The 19853-nt window shown below is 37.4% G+C and overlaps 1 protein-coding gene across 3 annotated transcripts in view; it reads right to left on the bottom strand.

The window, feature by feature from the left end:
• Positions 1–8212: 8212 nt before the first annotated feature.
• LOC134855183 (gamma-aminobutyric acid receptor subunit pi-like) overlaps positions 8213–19853 on the bottom strand; it is a 28251-nt gene continuing 16610 nt past the window's right edge. For 2 of the 3 annotated variants that reach the window (XM_063871614.1, XM_063871616.1), the window contains 6 exons: positions 19070–19254; positions 16601–16668; positions 15087–15279; positions 12953–13100; positions 8945–8968; positions 8213–8463 (listed from right to left, as the gene is read on the bottom strand). In XM_063871614.1, coding sequence (XP_063727684.1) covers positions 8270–8463; positions 8945–8968; positions 12953–13100; positions 15087–15279; positions 16601–16668; positions 19070–19254 — 812 coding nt within the window. In that variant the 3' untranslated portion in view covers positions 8213–8269. The remainder of the gene's footprint in view (positions 8464–8944; positions 8969–12952; positions 13101–15086; positions 15280–16600; positions 16669–19069; positions 19255–19853) is intronic. The other variant, XM_063871615.1, reaches the window with a different exon arrangement.

Below are 19853 nucleotides of genomic sequence, written 5' to 3'. Positions count from 1 at the left end.
TCGGAACTAGGAACGGCCCAAAGAAGTCGACACCTGTGTTAGAGAAAGGAGGTTGCTTGTAACCAAGCCTTTCATTGGGCAGATCAGATATTATTTGAGTTACGGTTTGCGCTTTGCGTTTTCGGCACGCAACTCAAGTGTTTTCAATGTTTCGCAGCAACCATCGCAAATTTAACTCAACGTATTTCAATTTAACCACCGCACGCATGTAATCCAAGCCTTGATGAAAGTTGCTAACATGCAAGTGTTTAACCAATAACCGAACAATCGCGTGACGTGCATCAAGTATAATTGGATGCTTGCTATCGAAATTGGAATCAACCGAGCGGCTGATGCGCCCAGTCGAGCGAAGGATGCCAGCTGGTCCAATGAACGGCGAATACTCGGCGATCCGACTATTCCTCGTGATAACTTTACCGGACCTTAGTAGTTTTAGTTCGCTAGGGAATGTCTCACCCTGGGACAGGTAAATGGGCTTCTGTTCAGCAATGTCCATTTCACACGGGTCGGTTATTTCTATTACACTCGACCGGAAAGGTTTATGGGATGGCAGCCATCTTAACAAAAATGCTATTGTGCGTTTGTCTTTTACAGTTGTATTGAAGCTCTCCCATTTTCCGAATGGAAGATTTTTTTCTGTCAAAACATCGACGACAAAATTTGACGAATTTTCCAGCTAAATGTCGATATCACATGAAGGTCCTTTGAGTCTTATTTTATCAATAACCCTTGTATCGCGCTTGAACGGCCAATCAGTCGTCCTCAGTATATTAGGGCCATTAACGCAGCTGCTTTCTTTGATGTCTTCCGAAGAATTCCCTCGTGTACCGGTATCAGCTGGGATATCACCGCTAAGTATGTGATGCCACTGATCAGTGGTGGTAGACTCCAGATTCTCCCCCGTGCGATTTCCAACAAAAACGGGTAATTTATTTCAGGAGTTAAGCCACTGAAGAGCAGTGGTACTATCTGTCCACATGAAAAAGTCCGTAACTTTGAAAGTAAAATCTTTCAAAATTTCTTTTTTCAAGCGGGTTGCAAGAAGAGCCATTTGAAGCTCTTACTTTGGAATAGATAGCGCTTTCATAGGCGCAACGCGGGCTTTGCCAAACACAAAAGCTAATTCGGTCTGATGCGAGCTAGCAAGTCGCGCACGAAGGAAAGCGACGGCACAGAAAACATCCTGCGAACTATCACCGGACATGTGAAGTTCTATTCGGTCTAAAGGTTCAGTGAAATAGCTACGAGGAATTGTGAGAGAACCTAACAAATGAAGAGCTGAGTGCCACTCAAAGAACTGCTTTTTGATTTCATGTGGGAGATCATCATCCCTTTTTTGACCGCTGATTCGCCAGATATCTTTTAATAGAAGGCGAGCCTTGACGGTACACGGTATACAGGGCCACTAATCCAAAGAATCCAACCTGTAAAAACATACCTTCAATGTCAGCTGAAACGGCGTGTTTATGCTGACGGAATCTTAAAAGTGCAAAAATGAGGTTTTGAAGGAGATCCGGGCCAACCAACAGAGATTTTTTTCAAGGAAGCGCCATGACACTTCGATGCACCATTGAGGACTCAGCGCACCTTACCGGGTTTAATCGGGTTCAACATCGGGTGATGCGAGAGGTACCACTCACGATCGGCTCGTGATTTGGGATCGTGTGCCTTAACGGTTATGACATATCCTTCTTGTATATCACCTTTAATTGTTTCGGCATATTTCTCACGGAGCGACGGATCCTTATCTAGCCTCCTTTCCAAAAACTTCAATTGAGCAAAAGAGGAAAAATAGTTATTCGGTAAAGTATTTTCATTATTGTTCCAAAGCATTGGTACAATGTGCCTCTCACCATCAAGAAAGGTATCATTTTTCAAAACGGACGAAGCGCGTTTGTCGGCGTCGGAACGAGCAGCTATTTGCTTGAAGGCTCCATATGACTCCAACTCATACCAAGTTTTAATTTGGTCCGCAAGAGACATGTCTTCGACAACACACTTAAAGCAAGACGAGTTCGACTTGAAGGACGGCGGTAACGGACCACTTAAAACTCAACCTATTGGAAGGCGTACGGCGCACGGTGATATAGAGTCCTTCCCCAGAAGGTACTCAACGGGTCTAATTGCATGGTAGAAACCCTGTCCAATAACTATTTCGACTTCCTCATACTTATATTGTATAGGTTTTTTCGGAGCCAACTGCTGGTATTTTTCCTGTAATTCAGGAATATTTATGCTATCCGATCCAATGCGAATATGATTCTTAACATAAGCTCAAAAAGAAAACGAAAATTCACTTTTATTTGCTTCGGCGGAAACTTGAAAACTTGCTTGATGAGTTTTCATCAAGCTCGTGGAATTGAATCCATTTATGGTGAGGTTAACGGGAGTGCCAACCAAATGGAGACATTTTACGAGATCGGCGGATACCCCTGAGTGCGTGGAAGCACTATCGCAAAGAGCTACGGCATTAGTAATCGTTGCATCCGAAAAGACGGCGAGGGATGCAACTGGCACGAGGCCTCTAGTTGAATACTGGCTATGAATATCGCCGACGGCAGCGTTAGTCGATACATATTTATTGTTTGCGTTATCTGACGCCGGGGAATTTTTAGTATCCTTAGGAGGAAAAATTTATTCAGCTCCATGTGAGAGCATGTTGTGCGTGCTTTCACAATCTGGCTTGGGGTACTTTCTGGCCTTGCTACAATTACGAAAACTGTGATTGCTCTGTAAACACGCAAAGCAAAATTTTTGTTCGGCTTCATGTTTTGCCCGTTGCGTAGCGTTTTTCTCTTTAAGTACGGTGCAATTCAAAAGAGCGTGTTGACCTTTACATACAGAACATGGAGGGAATTTTGGTTTTTCCTTAGTCTTATCACTTTCCTTTGCGTTACTAGCAAACACTTTTTCTTTTTTCTTCACTGGTTCTTCAGACTTAAGCCTTAGAATTAATTGTTTTTAGCCTCTCATGACCCTCCGCGTTTCCTTTAAGCCATTCTTTGAAATCTAGCAGAGTTGGTCGATGCCATTGGCGTCTTACAGTTTGCATTGACCATGCCTCCTTAAGGTTTGGGGGAAACTTACTCGCAGCTTGATTCAGTATGTTAACACTTTTCAGGTCGTCGTTAAAAGATAGAGACTTGAATACGGCAACAAGCCCAGAAATTGTAGAGAAAAAGCCAATTACATTTTCCGAATTATGCATTTTCAGCGGCGGAAAGTTTTTCAATTTATCTAGTTGAGCCCCTACTACAGCATGCGGCTGCCCGAACTTTCTTTGAAGAGTTCCTAATGCGTCTTTAAATGGCACTCCGCTATTGCTATACTCAGCGATTGCGGATTTTGCTTTACCTACTACAAGCGTTTTCAGATAGGTAAGCTTTTCATCGTCACTGAGTATGGCTGAATCGACCGTCGATATGAACTGCCCAAACCACTCATGCCAATTAAAAGGGTTGCCAACGATTTGGGTCAGCTTCCACTCAGGCAGATGATCTTTTCGGCTGTGCATAAGTATTTTAATTAACTCTCGTGTCGAAAGTGGACGCTCGACGTCTGCACCAGGTGAATTACCGGGAGTTGGCGCTGGGTAACTTGAAGAGTTAAGGTGACAATCAGGACCGAACGGTTGATTAGCATGTGAAAAATTTTCAGGCTGCGCAAAGAACACAGTCTCTACACTTGTATAAGGAACAAAGTTATTCGGAGGAACAATCGGAGTTACTATGGAAAAAACAGTTGTCGAAGGAACGTAGTGTTGTTGAGCTGACATTAAAGGGGCAGCAACAGCTGGTGTCCACAAATTACTATAAGGATTTTAGTGGTCACTTGAAAAGTTATAACTACTAACAGGAGCACCCATATGTTGTTGTGATGGAATTACAGGTGCTTGGCAGCCAGCTACTACTGATCCTGTAGTTTGATGACTTAAAAAAACCTGAGTAATTGCTGTTGATGCAGGAGCGAACGTTGCTACACCAGAAGGAACGTCTGCAGATGTTGTTGGAGCAAAATAAATTTCAGAAGTTACCGGGACTACTGACCCTGTGTTTGGATTACCTAGCACTGAATGGGTGGACAAAAAAGTTTGCTGAGGTTAATTATTGGAAACAGGTTGAATGACCTGCTGTAACCCTACTGGATTGTTAACGGAAATCTGCGATTGGACCAAATTCGACAAACTATGTCGTTGTCCGTGAATGTGGTTACTGAAATACAATCCCGGATCACTAGAAGCTGCCTGGCCATTATTCACTCCTGTAAAACTTGATGAGACCATGTAATTTGTTGATGCAGGATAAGTTATCTCAGGAGCTGTCGAACGAACGTGCTGCTCTTGATTGGAAACACCAACAGAGTCAGGCTGTTTGTGGTCGACAGATTCGACCCAGTGACGCGTACGATCCTTTTCGTCTATTGTTAGTTGTGGAGAGATTCGAGTTAAACCACTTTCTTCAGCATTCTCGCTGATTTCCGACAACCATATTCTCACTCAAGCCCTTTCAACTCAATTTCTGCCAGTTTTTCCTGTGTTCTTCAGCCAATTCTTCCAACTCTAAACTGCCTTGTTGTTCTAAAGAATTTTGTTTCATCTTGTTTTGCTGCTCTTTCAGTCCTAATGACACCATTGCCTGCCTCTCAAGTTCCTCTTGTTGTTTCTTTAAAATCATTAAATTGCGCTTTTTCTCAGAATGTGTTTTCGACAGAGCGGCGGTATAACGACTAGATTTCTGAGAACCCGATTGCTGATGGCGGCTGCTTCGGTGTGACAACTTAGAGCGGGTATCTGTTTTATGTGATTGTGGTTTTTCACTTTTTTCGGAATGATGAGAAATTTTTGAGCTGCTATCTATGTTGTCCGGCTCTGTTACTACCTCAAAACTTGTTTTATATGTGATAGCTTCCTGCAAAACTTTATCGTTGCTTTGAGTCAACTTATGAAGCCACATATTCTGTGCCGGTATCAATTCGTCGGGGTTGGCACTTTTTTTAGCCATATCAATCAACTCATTATTTACCTCGACCGCTTGTTCTATATAGTTCCTACATTTTTAATAAAGGTATCATTTTTTGAGCAACGACTCTGACTTTCTATGTATTCCAAAATTATTTTGTGGCAATTATAAAGTTCGTTTTTGAGATTGCTACGTTTCTCGAACAACTTCTTAATTTTCCTTCTGAAACCTAACTTGCTTGCTTAACGATTTTTAGGCGACAAACGGTTCTGCTTCTTCTTAGCTTTCAGTGTACTTAGGTCAGCACTGTATCGTCTAAGTAACAACAGAGTCTTCAACTCAAGTGAAGGGGCTGGTGCAGCTCTTTATACTTTTCGATAAGTATTTGGTCTTTGGCCTTTCGCTTTGAGATAAAATCCTCAACTATGTTAACAACGAGAATACTTGTCTTTCTTAACTCTTTTTCTATATTGTCCGTACCGTTGCGGCGACAGTATACAATAGCGGTAATATTCTCCCTGTATCGTAAAAGAAAGCTCTTAAGTTGGTCAGTACTCAAACTACGGTAGTTGTTACTGCGGTGCTTACTAATGGAGTTATTTATGGCGTCGTGCCAAATAACTAGATCTTTCCAATTCCACAAAAAATAATGCAGATAGAATTGGATAGTTTTATGCGAGTCCCTGGCGTTAGAGTTAAAGCTTAAACCGGGCTTTGTGAAACAAGTCTCTTTCACGCGCTTTTGCGACGGTGCGGATAGTTTACGGAGCGCGTGGTCTAGAGAACTGGCCCCTAGTATGAACACCATACGCTAAGAGCCCTTATTCGCGGCGATAGTTACCAATGGGGATGGAAATTAAGTATGTCGGTTGAACTGCAACAATAACGCTGAGGATACCCGAGGATGAGCAAATTCAACTTAACCTATTTAATATCACCGTAGCTGACCACATAACATTACTGTGACAAAACAGAGTCAATGAGTGAGCGGGTAAACAGGTGCGTTGGAGAGGGCAACTTAAATTTTAGTTAACCAACAAGGTAGGGAATCAGGCAAATTGGTTGAATTCCAACAACCACGCGGAAGAAACCTAAGGATGAAAAAACTCAACTTAACTTGCCTGACACTGCCTGCCCAGACCACTTAACATAAGTTGAAATCGAATAAATAAGCGAATTTGGGATTTTTATGACGTAGTTTTCAACAATATTTGATTTTTGTGTGGTTTTAACGAACTAAAAGTAACGGTTATCAAAAATTTCCTACAGAATTGACGGTTCGAGGGTTCGCGTCCGAAACTTATCCTAAAAAATGATCTAGTACCTTTGTCTATGTTCTGTTTTTCTGGATTTTCAATCAGTTCACAATCCATCCGTTCACAATAAAAAATGATCTAGTACCTTTGTCTATGTTCCGTTTTTCTGGATTTTCATCCGTTAACAATGAAACCGTCTTTTACGGAGATGATTCAGTCGGTGAACGTAGTTCGAACTCTTTTATACGTCGAGGTGTTTTTTTTCAGGAAAAGTCCTAAAGTTTGGTCAGCCTCAATTTTAGTTTTTCGTAGTTAGACTTCTGATTTCTGTTTATTTTCAGTTCATTTCTTTTGTTAAAAGCAAGGTAAACTGCACTCTCGATCAGCAAATATTTAATCGTCACGAAAAGCGTGATCGACTTACAGATTTGGAAACCTGCTTCTAAAAAGGCTAAACTTCACTTAACTTTTTTTCATTCCGTTTTTGAGGCTCAAAAGTGTTTGACAGAAATCAAATATGTGACTTTCAAAGTATTTATGTTATGAGATTGAATTGCACTTGCTGTCCATGTTGTAAATTGTAGGTGGAAATTGTAGTAGCACTCTCTACAATCTTCTTTATTGCAATTTCTGTGATTGCGGCGACATCATTTTAACACGTTTAAAAATTTGTTTCGGTGTTCCAGAAACCTACACATGCCAAACAGTGCGCGTATCGAGGGAACAGTTTGACCTCGTAATAATGCAAATTTCTGCGACTTAACTTACTTGTATGCATGGCACAGGCACGTACGCAGCATCTTACTCTGCGCAAAATTAATATTTTTCAATAATTCATATCTTGATGTTTTGACTTTGAGAGAATTTTTTTGTGGTTTTTAAAAATACTAAATGCAATCAATAAGTCAAATATGATATCACAATGGATAAACTAAAAGATTTCCTTGAATTGTTTGCAAGTTTGTGTGAATACTATTCTGTTTTGGAGCAAAACCAAGAAAAAAAACTGAAAATAAGCGATTGAGTTGAGTATTTGTTCAGATAAGTTTTAGGGGTCGAGTTTAAGAAGCTTTGTTTGTTTAAAAAGCGGCACCAATTAAAATTGGGGATTTTTTCATGATGGGGATAAAGTTTAACCAGTCAGATTCTTTTGCACGCTCCTATTGGTTTTATCACTTTTGCACAAATTGAAGTTGATATTAGCTGAAAACGAACTATAGTAGCGCAACAGTTCAGTTCTTGGGGCATGCAATAAATGCTTCGTTTTGTTTAAGTTGAAAAAAAAATCGGTTGTTGTTTTTTTTAATACCAAATTTTCTTGATTTTTTTTCCAGATTTTTGAATGCTGAATTCTGATTAGCTGAAAAATACTGCACATATAATTCCAACACTCGGTCCGTACATCATAAGGGATGCCACCATAAAAATGGCTATTTTTCTCGTTTCAATTTCCGTCCGGCCGTTTAAATCATTCGTCAGGTTTTTTTGGGATGAGTAAAAACAGTATTCAAAATAATATTTGGCACTGTTGAACAACAACTAAATTTCGGCACTGCTGTACTGCCCCGATCAGGGTTCAGCACTAACACACAGTCTAATTCATCGTTCAAGCTTCGTTTTACGTTTCCGTCTAAATTTCTAGGGTTATTCTGTATGTATACTGAAAATCCGTAATTTTGCTATTATGCCAGTTCAAGCATGGCACTAAAAGAAGCTAAAATGGATTTTTAACATGAATTTTGCAATGATCTTTTTCTTAATAAAATTTTGAAACAATTTATCTTCTTGCGTATCTCTTTTCTTTCCAAATCAGGCTTGGTAATCCCAATAACTTTAATTTTTTTTAATGAGGCCTACATCTACTGGAATGCTGAAATATAACGATTCATTTTGCTTTCATGATGATTCTGTGCTCGCTGTACTCAAATTAAGTTCCTTTGAGGAAAAGAAAATGTTAAGTGCAATAGCAAATATTCAGCGGTTGGTTTTCAAAAATGAAAAATTTAAAAATCTATTAATTTTGTTCACGTTTCAGCATCACATTCTTCTTTGTTTTCACGTGGGTTCTGACTGTTCTGAACTGACTTCCCTGAGGAAACCGTAATAGCCCCAATAGACTAATTGGAATAGCAGAAATAGAGATGGGAATGCGTATCTGGAGCAGAGTTCGATCCTGGACGCAGTCACTGTCCTCGTGGAAGGAAACTGTTTTGCTTTTGGCATCGAACAGCGCATCGCTTTGTACTCGTCTGAAACATGAGAGCGAGTTTTTACATTGAATTTTCCATAAACGATAATTTCGATAGTAAAAAATGGATTTTTGTTCATTTTCCTATCCTGCATTTTTTATATGTACTACTTTTGTTCGTGCTGCGCAACTTATAGGAGATTTGGCAAGTAAGTAGGGTATTTTACCGATTCCCCCCAAACTATTTGGTCTGACATACCCTACCCTTTGTCTAAAAAATCTGCTCTTGCGAAGAAAGGAATGAAATAAGATGCGTTATGTGGGGGTGGGGGGGGGGCTTAAAACGAACTCAAAACCAAACGTTATATTTTTGAATTCAACAAAAAATTTTAAGTTAGAACTCAAGAATTGAATTCACTAAAAATGATGCTCAGGCAATGCGGTTAATCAATAGTAAAATAAAAACAACCGGCATATGAAGTTTACTCTAAACATGTGCTTTGTGCAAATCAATACTTGATTATTTGTGACTCGACTCCTACCTTTTCTCGTCCTGGAAACAGATTCTAGAAAAAAGGCAAAATAAACTAATTTACAAATTTGATCAGCAACTATTTTTTCCTTTTCGAAACTAATACAAGTCAACATAAACAAAACTACCAGATTTTTTTCAAAAAACAATAATTAAACTCAGAACGGTAATAGTAAAAGTCTCAAAATAGTCTCACGTGTAAATCTAATTATAATACTGTATTACACATCTTATATGTCAATTTCGCTTGAAAATGCAAGGGATAAAATTTCGGGTAGAAACTTGGAAAAAAATTGCCAAGAAACAAACCGTAAACTACAGGAACCAAACTCAGTGAAAAAAAAATATTCAATGCAATTAAGGAACAGTAAAATCAAAAATTAAAGCAACTTAAAAATTTAGTCTGCTCTGAGCTGAAAAATTGTGCAAATCAAAACGTCACTCTTAGCTTTTCTCGCTCCAAAAAATGACGCTAGGATAAAAATCAAAAAAATTAAATCCGGCCGCCGTTGTTTGACCGCAGAAAAAACTGTTTTGCTTTTAGTATTGAATAATTTTGAGCATATTTTTAATTCATCGAATTCAAACCATGCAGTAAAATTTCAGCCTTGGTTTTGAGCTCTGCTGGCTAAATTTGCGCTCATAACTCTTCTATTTGAGTTTTCAAGTAAGATTTTACTTATATGTCCTGAAATGCGTTATTTTATATTAAAGTATGCAGTTGAGTTTATTTCCTGATAATGTTTTTTTCAACTTCAGGTTTCTTTTTTAGGTACCTTTCAAGTTGAAAAGTACAAAAAAAATACTTACAATTGAAAAAAAACTAAGTCTTGAAACAGTTTCAACTGTAAATTTTAATATATAACATTTTATTTCACGACTTATAAGTCAAATCTCACTTGCAAATTCTAATACAGGAGTTATGAGCAAAAAATTTAGCCAGCAGAGCTCAAAACCAAGGCTAAAATTTGACTGCAGGGTTTGAATTCATTGAAACAAAAATATGTTCAAAATTACTCAATACTAGAAGCAAAACAAGTCTCAAATGAAGTTAACTCTGAACCTTTGTTCTGAAAAAATCAATACAAGGTTAATTGTCACTCTCACCTTTTTTTGATCTGGAAGTAGTTTTGACAAAGAATTGTCTAAGCAGACAAGTTTAGTCTGCAGTTATTTTTACCAAAGTACAATAGTATAAACGTTTTTAAAAGTTTTAAATTAAAAAGAGGGAAAGTATATTTCTTAAATTAAACTTGAGTGGAAGGCATATTATGACATATCATAATAAACTGCGTATAAGTCAGTTCGTACTTGAAAAGTTCAAAAAATAACTATGTAAAACTTTTTCAAAAAACAAATTCCAAAACCAAACCTGAAACTCGACCGCAGGAATTCAACTCAATGAAACAAAAAGTATGCAAAAGCTGTGCGGTTAATCAATAGTAAAACAAAACAAAAATCAAATTGAGTTTATTTTGAACGTGTGTTTTTGTTTTTTAAGCAAATCAAAGCCTGATTAACTGCCACTCTTACCTTTTCTCGATCTTGATATAGATTCTTGAAAAATCAAAATAACCTAGCTCAATCAGCACGTCAATTATAACTGAAAAATACCTAAAAGTTTGAAAATTAAACCAAAAGGAAGCAAAATAATGATACAATTAGTATTTAAACAGAAGTTTTATGAGAGAAACTCGTACTACACGGTGTAAAAGCTCATTTTTTACACAAAAGTTTTTCAATTGTGAAGCTTTATTTTAAGATCATTTATCCACGGGGTAAAGGACCAACATACGAGCTGTACAGCTTATCACGGCGAACCGCTGTTGTGCCCTGTTTAAGAACTACATACAATTTTTTTTTGGTTATTTTTCTGGGCTGGGTAGTGTTGCTTCAAGCAACGAGCACGGATCATGGTGGGCCTCGAACATCCGACCTTTCGATTGAGAGGCGGAGACGTAACCACTTCACCACCGCTCCCCAAATTTGATAATAAAGAAAAAGAGGGATCATTTTCCTGAAAAACAACAATAAGTAAAATGTAATCAAACGAACCATGAAAAATGCGGGAAAGGACTGAAAAAAAAAGTAATTTACCGAGAAAAACTGAGCGAAACAAAAACAATGAAACGATCAATTGAAATATATTTTTGTTGAAATTTTTTTTATGATTATCTCTGACAGAACTTTTAAATTAGATATTATGAAAACTCGATAGCTATCATCATAAGTTCTATTAACTTACCTTGTGAGAGAAAGATAGACATAGATACAAAAACATTTTAGAGGTTTGTTTGAGTAGAAAAGGCGCGAGAGGGAGAGCATGCGGGAGAAAGGGGGAGCGGATCTAGTTAACAATCGCCCTTTCTATGGTGTCTACAAAAGAATTGCCAACCCATAAATCGAAGCAGTAATTTAGCACTAGAGCGTTCTATGTAAAGCTCGAGTTTGGGAGGCGGTTGTATTAAGTGAAAAGTAGATTAGGCGAAAAAAGTGTTCATATTAGGTAAAAATTTTGATCATAATCAAAAGTTAGAGCCGGTTATAGCCGGCTCACCGGCGACCTCCAACCGACACTCGGCTTTGCAGTCTTTGACCGCTTCTTGCCAATGCCGTATGGGAATTAAATAGGGGATGCATGCTAAAAGAAAAGTATACACTGATAATCTTACAATTTTTGCCTTATATTAACTTCGCCTAATTTTCTCCCATTTTCGCCTAATATTTTCTTATAATTCATACAGTCCCCAATTTTGTTGTTTTCAATTTCATTTTTAATTGAGGGGGCGAAAATAGTCAATGGAGACCAGTTCAAAATCCTCCCCAAAAATGGTGTTAGATTGACTCTAAAAGGAAACTTCACCCACTTAGAATGAAAAAAGTATCTTATAAGCAGCGCTAATTCTCGCAATCCATACTGCGATTGAAAAAGGGTGAATAAAAAAAGATTATGAAAAATTATAACATTGTCCTAAATTAGTAGATTTAGTAGGGGAAGGGCAGTAGTCAGGGGCGGATCTAGGATTTTCTCGAGGGGGGGGGATTTTTAAGAAAACTTTCGAAAATTTTGACAACCTTTTTTTAAGGTCGACCAAACTGATCTCCTAAAGCGCTAAAAAGACACTGTTTTGGCCCAATTTTCTGCGCCGCAGGCAAATTTTTGAAAAACAGGTCAAAAAAGCCGTTTTTGGGCACTTTTTAGAAAATTTTGACAAAAAAATTGCGTTTTTTTTTGGCGTGCGCTTCCCCTCAAAATGAGTATATATTGGCGCCAAAGGCGCCTTTAGAAAAATTTTAGGGTCGATTTGCCAAAAATGAATTTCTTAAAAAGTACCAAGGGGGGACCCTTTGGGTCGGCAGGGGGACGATTCTCTGAGAGGGAGGTGATAGCCCCCCCCCCCCCCCCGCCCCCCTAAATCAGCCCCTGCTTGGTAATTAAGTACAGGGACGAATCTAGGATTTTCTCGAGGGGGGAGTGGGGGAAATTTCAATTTTTGAAAATTTTGGCTTTTTTTAGGTCGACCAAATTGATTTTCCGATTGATTTTCATACTTGTTCGCTAGAGACCACACCCTATGATCATACTTGAACCCAGTAGCGGATTTAGGGGGGGGGAGGGGAGGCGGACGCACTTCATTTAAGGATTCGACCCCCTGTCGACCCAAAGGATCCCCCTTTGTACTATTTTGAGATATCTGTTTTTGGAAAAATTTTCTAAAGGCGCCTTTGGTGCCAATCCATACTAATTTCGCGCGCCAATTTTTTGGTCGAAATTTTCCAAAAAATGCCTAAAACGCCTTTTTTGGCTTTTTCAAAAACTTTTTTGCGGCGCAGAAAAGTTGGTCAAATTAGGGTCTTTAAAGTGGTTTGGGAGAACTCAGAAAATCATTTTGGTCGACCTAAAAAAAGGTCGACAAAATTTTCAAAAATTTTTTGAAAATCCGCCCCCCCCCCCGAGAAATTCCTAGATCCGCGCCTGCTTGAACCCTTTATTGGAATTTTATTTGGCTGTATTTACCCAGTACAGACAGTGCCTGTGAGGACAGTTCCAGCGGTGTGGGGGAGGTGGTGGTGCTGATTCTGTGGGGAATGTTGACGGAGAATGAGTCTGCGATCTCACTCATCAACTGTGCCTCCCTCTTGCTCTGAAGTCCATCCATGTACGCCTACAAATCGAAATCCACACATAACTTAGAGTAAATAAAAAGGCCAAAAATATAAAAACTAAGACTTTTGAACTAACATGGGCACTTCGCACCTATGTGTTTTTGAGGGTCGGTTCGAGGACCCAAACTTTATGTCCAAACTTAGAAAATCGTGCCGTGTTCAATCAAGACGCAACTTGCATAGTCACAACAAAATTTTATGTCGTGAAAGTTGCGCCGTGTGTCGTATGCTAATTTTTGATAAAATAGGCCAGAAAAGGCGTTTTTAGGCACTTTTTGGAAGTTTTTGACGCGCTCCATCCTCAAAATTAGTATATTTTGGCGCCAAAGGCGCCTTCAGAAAACTTCTAGGGTCAGTCAGCCAAAAGTGGATATATCAAAATAGTACTAAGGGGAACCCTTTGGGTATCGGCATGGGGTCGAATCCCTGAGGGAGGGGGGGTCCGCTCCCCCTAAACCCGCTACTGGTTGAAATTGAACAGAATAGAATGGCTGGGCTAAAACAGATTTGATGTTTAATTAGCTTTTAACAAGCTTTAGCAGCAGGTATAGGGCCTTCGCGACTTCATCCCTAAAATTTTGCAACCAAATTTTTGCATGTCGAGACTTTCGCCACCCTATGTCTCAATTTTCGTGACTTTATGTTTACACTGTCGGAGCCAATTTTTGGTATGTCAAAACTATTGTGAACTATGTTGTGAATCGTTTTAAGCTCAACATTTGATGGATGATATGAACAAATCGAAATTCATTATGTTTTCAGCAATTCAATTGATGAAAGTTCAAACAAGGTTCACCCTGAAACTAACAAGAGAGTGGTTTCGCAGACAAATCATGTGAACTATTTAGGTGCGATTATCGATAAGTGGTTGACCTCCATACACGAAAACTAATTTTCATACACTTACATGCAAGCAAAGTGCGTATCGTAAAATTTCATACAGGCAACGAGTGTATGGAAAATTCCATATATGAAAATTATGTGACAAGCATTTTTTGTATTGCTCAGAAAAATCTCCGAGGTACTAAAAAAAAATCCAGGAAATTTCTTTCATTTTTTAGTCTCAATGTCACTTCCGCCAATTTTTGGCACTCCAGATCAATTGTCCCGATCACTCATATGAGCTCTATGAGAGGGCAAATAACTTTAGTTTTACTAAAAAATTGATCTACTAAAACCTTCTGTGTTCACTAATTTATTCTTTACCGTCTAAAACGAGAGAAGTATTGGTTTCTTTTCTGATCAGGGCTCTTTTTATTTACCTCACATGCTGACATGAGTATCAATATTATGATATTACTAGCTGTTTTACAAGAAACATAAAAACCAAATATGTTTTTCATGGCATAATTATTCTGCCTGCCGTTTTTTGAAGAAACTAGGCAAAGTGAACAATGAATTGAGCTTGTAAAACTTGGGGGGGAGAAGTGGGCTGGGAAGAGGAAAAAGATCCAAGAACAGCTAAAGGTAATCAAACTTTAAGTCAAACACAAAAAATGTAAAGTAAAACACGACTCCCGTCTAAAAAACAGTGAAAATTTTTTAATGAGATTCTAATTTCACTACATTCGGAGGTACTCGACTTTTTTAGACTTTCACAGTCGCGCCATTTTAATTTCGGGACCGATAAGTAATAGCCTGGACAAAGACTAAAACAGTGAACTTGGGTCGTGGTTGTTTGAAAAAAAAATCACAAAAGTCTGAAAATGAGTTGCGATAGTCGGAACTTAACGTCGCGACAGACTGGGACATGAGTCGCGGGCTTGGAAGCAATAATCTCAACCGAAAGCCCGAGAAGTGATATTTGGAAGAAAAGTTTCTGAAATTCGTCCGCGACAGGCTGAAATTACCCAAACTCGGCCGCAAAAAAATCTAAGAATCACAACATCAGCGAGAGTACTTAACAAATCCTCCTTTCTTGGAGAAAGATTATTAAGAAGATCCCTAAATATAGATCACTGATTACATAATTTCCTCGCAATTACCTGAGCCTTGTCCTGTTTGGCTTTGATCTCCGCCTTTTCCTGTTTCTCCAACATGGCCAGATAGACAACTGTAGCGAATTCAAAGAGACCCCCAAACACAAAGAGGAAGCAGATGCCAAAGTAGATGTCGAGTGCTTTGATTGTGGACACGTTTGGGAGTTCGGCGTTGGTGGAGCCAATCAAAGTGATGAGACTACAAATACAAAAAGTCATTTTCGTATTTCAGCTATTTCGCAACCAATCAAAACGGATTTTGTGTTCATTTTCAGATCATTTTTAAGCTCCTTCTCATCCGTTTAACTGTCGTACTTTTAAAACACTTTTTTTTCTAATTGATTTTTCTTTGAGGAAACTCTTCGCTTTCATGCATTTAATTTCGATTTGTGCATTGGTTTCAAATTGTTATTAAAAATATTCATAATCCGGTAGCTAATCACATTTTGGTGTCATAATCCGTGTCACATTAAATTTGGCATTTATGCTGGTATTTATACCCCGCCTGGTGTTCAAAAGACCGCCATTTCTTGAAGCCGAAACTACGCCAGAAAAACGATTACTACAACAAAATTACGCAGTATTTGCATAACAGCTGTGACAAACTTTAGTTGCATATAAAATTAGTTTTAGGCTTATTGGAATAGTTATCTTAATTTCGACTGGTTGGCTTTTCGGCTTGTTGGCCTACCACTTTATGCCCCCACTATATCTTATCCCCACTAGCAATTAAGAACTACAAAGTGTCGTTTGGTACGAATTATTGCCTGGCGCAAACCATCGCTATTTTGAAAGGGTGACGAACCGACCCGGATTAAAGTGTTCGAATTCTTCTGTTTCTTCTGAATTCGTTCGAACACACGGATGCTGTTCTGCCCAAAATCCGTGGTCGAAACATAGTAGATCACTATTTTGGATCATGGTCCAACACAAAGTCGAAATTAAAGTTTCGTCCAAACATAGTCGAACACAAAGTATGGTCGCGACATAGTCGACGACAAAGTAAAACACAAAGTTGTCGAAACATTGTCGAACAAAAAGTCAAATACAATGTGTGGTTGAACCATGGTCGAACTCAAGGAATGGGCTACACGTGATCTTCGACAAAAGTCCGAGAAGCCATGTTTGGCTCTTTTCCAGTTCCCTTCTTTGATTTTTTCGGAAATTTAATACGTGGTCAACGTTTAAGGTGAATGTTAAGGTTTGACTATCAGGTTTGAGTATCAGTTTTATTGTATATCTCGCCTTTAGACCTAAAATGTATTTGATTGTGACAAAAATTTACCTGGAGGATAGAAAATCACTGCCCAATTGACGCCTTCTTTGTCCAAAAATGTATAATCTAGGCTTTTGTTTCATAAAAAACTTTTGGTATGAAAAAATTACAAAAATAAAAAAATTTGCAGCTTAATGACGTCCTGCCAATCTCTGTCTTTGTGAACGAGGAAAAAGTAAACGTGAATTAATAATAATAGCCTTAGATTGGAAATCATTGACCAAAATTATTATTATCAAAATACCTTAGCACGGTAGTGATTGATAGACATGCTCTGCCCGGTATTCCCTCTCTGTTGATCCAGAAGGCAACCTAAAAGAGACCACATCTCAGACAGATGATATTTAGGCGAGTGGTGGTGAATGGTTGCGTCTCACAATCCTAATCGAGATGTTCGAGGCCCACCATTTTTCATGCTTGCTGACCATACCCAGCTCAAAAAAAATCAATAAAATTTACATTTAATTTTTAAGCAGGGGCGCAGCACAAATCTCCGTAATCAGCTGAACAGCTCGTATGTTGTTCCTTTCCCTTGTAAAAAAAAATCAGTTGAATCTATGGTGGCCCAGAATGAAGAAGAAAACGCTTGTTTTTATTTTATCAAAATTTGACAAAAAAATGTCCTATGGGGAGTCGATCAAGGGAGTAAACTAGCAAGATCTAGCAAGAATCTCTTACAGATTATTTTAAAGATGATGCATCTTTTTTGAAGCTTTGACAAGATTTTTGCAAGATCTTGAAAGATGATTTTTCTAAGATAACTATTTTAAAGCAAGATCTTAAAAAATCTGATTTTTTTGTGGGAAAAATCCACTATACCCAAAAGACAACCTATAGTGTTTGCGTAGGAAGGATGAAAAACAAGTAACAAGTGGTAACATTCGAATGCTTAAGCAAATCAACGAAAAACTATAGCCGCAAAGCGTAAGGTGAAAATAATTAATTACTTTACCTATGTGAACACAGCATTCAAAATATCTCTTTCTATTGATTGAAGTTTTGCCATAATTGACAAAAGTTTAACTCCTAACTGCTAGAATTGCAAAACTAGATGGGTTAATTCCGAATAAAATCTAAACAATATATTGCTGAGCATTTTAATTTGAAAGGCATAATTGTAACCACAATCTGTAATTTTTTTTATTACGAAATTTATATATATACAAAAATTTTTTCAAAAATTATTCATTCTGTGTATTTTCCGATTTTAAATAAACAACCGATTCTTTGTGTTTTTTGTCAACTGGAGGCTTGCATAACTTTTTGTGAAAAGTAATTTTTTGAAATTTATCTTGCAAGTTCTTGCAAGAATACCCTCCCCCTTTCAAAATTCTTATTTGCAAGACCTTCCAAGATAACCCTTTTTGATCGACTTGGTTTAAGTTTTTTTCACTCTTATTTTTTTTGTTTTTTTTATTTCAAACAAAACTCAATTGCTTAATGAATCTCCTAAAACAAAGAGCTAATAGCTTGAAATATCTTGAATGACTTTTAGTTTCATATTTCGCTGGGTAGTTGAATAATTACGAAAAGAACCAGTACTCTTTAATTAGGTAAAATTTATATAATCTTTTGAAAAATATAAATTTCAAAAGTTTTATTTAACTCGATATATTTTTTCTTCGAAACTCAAAGTTCAAAAAAAATTTCCCTGCTTTTTTAAGCGTTTTATTGGTATATTTAATTCATTAGCACTTTTCTGATGGTCTGCTGGCAGTGGCGTAATCAGAAATTATTTTAAGGGGTTGCGGTTTTTCGAAAAATGTTTAAAATTTTGCCTACCTTTTTTTATAGGTCGAACAATTTTATATTCCCCTTTAAATAAGAAAAAAAACAGGACAAAAAAGGCGTTTTAGGAATTTTTCGAAAACTTTGATAAAAAATTTGCGTTTTTTGGCGCGCGCTCTCCTCTCGAAAATATTCATATTGGCGCCCAAAGCGCCTTTAGAAAAATTTTTAGGTTGGTTAGCAAAAAATGGATGTTATTAAGTTATACAAAAGGGAGCCACAATTTAGCAGCCAGAGTTGAGGGAAGGGTGGTCGCCCCCCTCGGCACGCTACAGTCTGCTGACTATGCTTAGCACTATATGATTATGCAGATATTCAAATTATCTTTTTCGATAATGCAGGCTTCAGTTTGTAACGAGAAAAGGTTCTTAGCGAACGAGCATCAGTAACAGGTAATGATTCGCATCAAGTGATTCAAGTCTTGAGCAAAAAAGATTCATTGAAGTTAACTTTATATCAAAAGCAAAAAAAAAACCTTACACAAAAAAAAAACAAAATTTAAGTTCACTCAAATTGGCCACTTGCCCCGGAAAACATAAAACAAATAAATGAAAATGAATATGTCGAAATTAATAACGTTTTATAACCTTGGGATCATAACTTTTTTGGTGTTGGTTTTGTAGTTTGCTTAACTGTTTTTAGGCATAGAATACTCGTAAAGGATTTAATACTCAAAAGACCAACCACTCATTAATAGTCGCAAGAATTTTATATCTGACCAATCAAATCTTTCTTGAGGAGTTAAGAAATTTTTTCCACAAGGGAAAGGACCAACATTCGTGTTGTTCAGCTTCTCACGGATAACCGCTGATGTGCCTCGAACATCCGACCTGTGGTTTGAGAGGCATAGACGTAACCACTTCTTCACGATTTATCTACTGAATTCTATTTCTGACACATAAAGTACAAAAATAGAGTTACTCACCCATGAACACATGACAATAAATGTAGAAGGAACATAGCTCTGTAGAATGAAGAACAACAAATCTCGTTTGAGGTGGAAATTGACTTGCAATTGGATGAACGACCCTGTAGAGAAAGAAAAAGTCTGGTTGGTCAGAACGATCTTCTCCATTTTGAACTGGGCCAGATGAATACTGCTGTTTTTCACTGAAAAGCAAAATATGAAGATAATTTTTTATTGTTAACAGGTATTAAACTGAAAATTTGTAAACCTTTGACATAATCTGCGCCAGGTAAAATTGCGCCAAGCATTCATTGGATAGAAAGCAATTTTACGTAGTTTTTTAAAGATTTTCCTGAGCCAAGAATCACGTCGTTCAATTGACGTTAAATAAGAACTATGCTTGTTCCAGAAAAAGTAAAAAATAATCATGATAACTATTATTATTGGGCACAAGTCTTTTTAACTTATAACTTCGCAATATCTCTATACTATAAAAACTTATAATAACAATAATTCAAAACCGGCATCTAGTTTCAAGCCTTAAAAATCGATTATGTTATGATTTTAGTACCAGTCGTACTGAAATTGACTAAAAATTGATTAATAATTGGTTATAATTTTTCTTTTAAAAATGAAATATAACGCACTATAATATATTTTAATCGATTGTACTCAATTTTTAATTCATCTACTTTTCGATGCAATTATAATTGATCATTTTTGATAATAATTGATTATTTTTAAATTAGATTAATTAATTTTTTTTTATTGTTTTTTGCTAAGCTTCAATTCATGTGTTGAG

The sequence above is a fragment of the Symsagittifera roscoffensis genome, chromosome 10, assembly GCF_963678635.1.
Source record: "Symsagittifera roscoffensis chromosome 10, txSymRosc1.1, whole genome shotgun sequence".
Lineage (NCBI taxonomy): Eukaryota > Metazoa > Xenacoelomorpha > Acoela > Convolutidae > Symsagittifera > Symsagittifera roscoffensis.
Note: the sequence above shows the minus strand (reverse complement) of the source record. Positions and strands in the feature narration are given on the sequence as shown.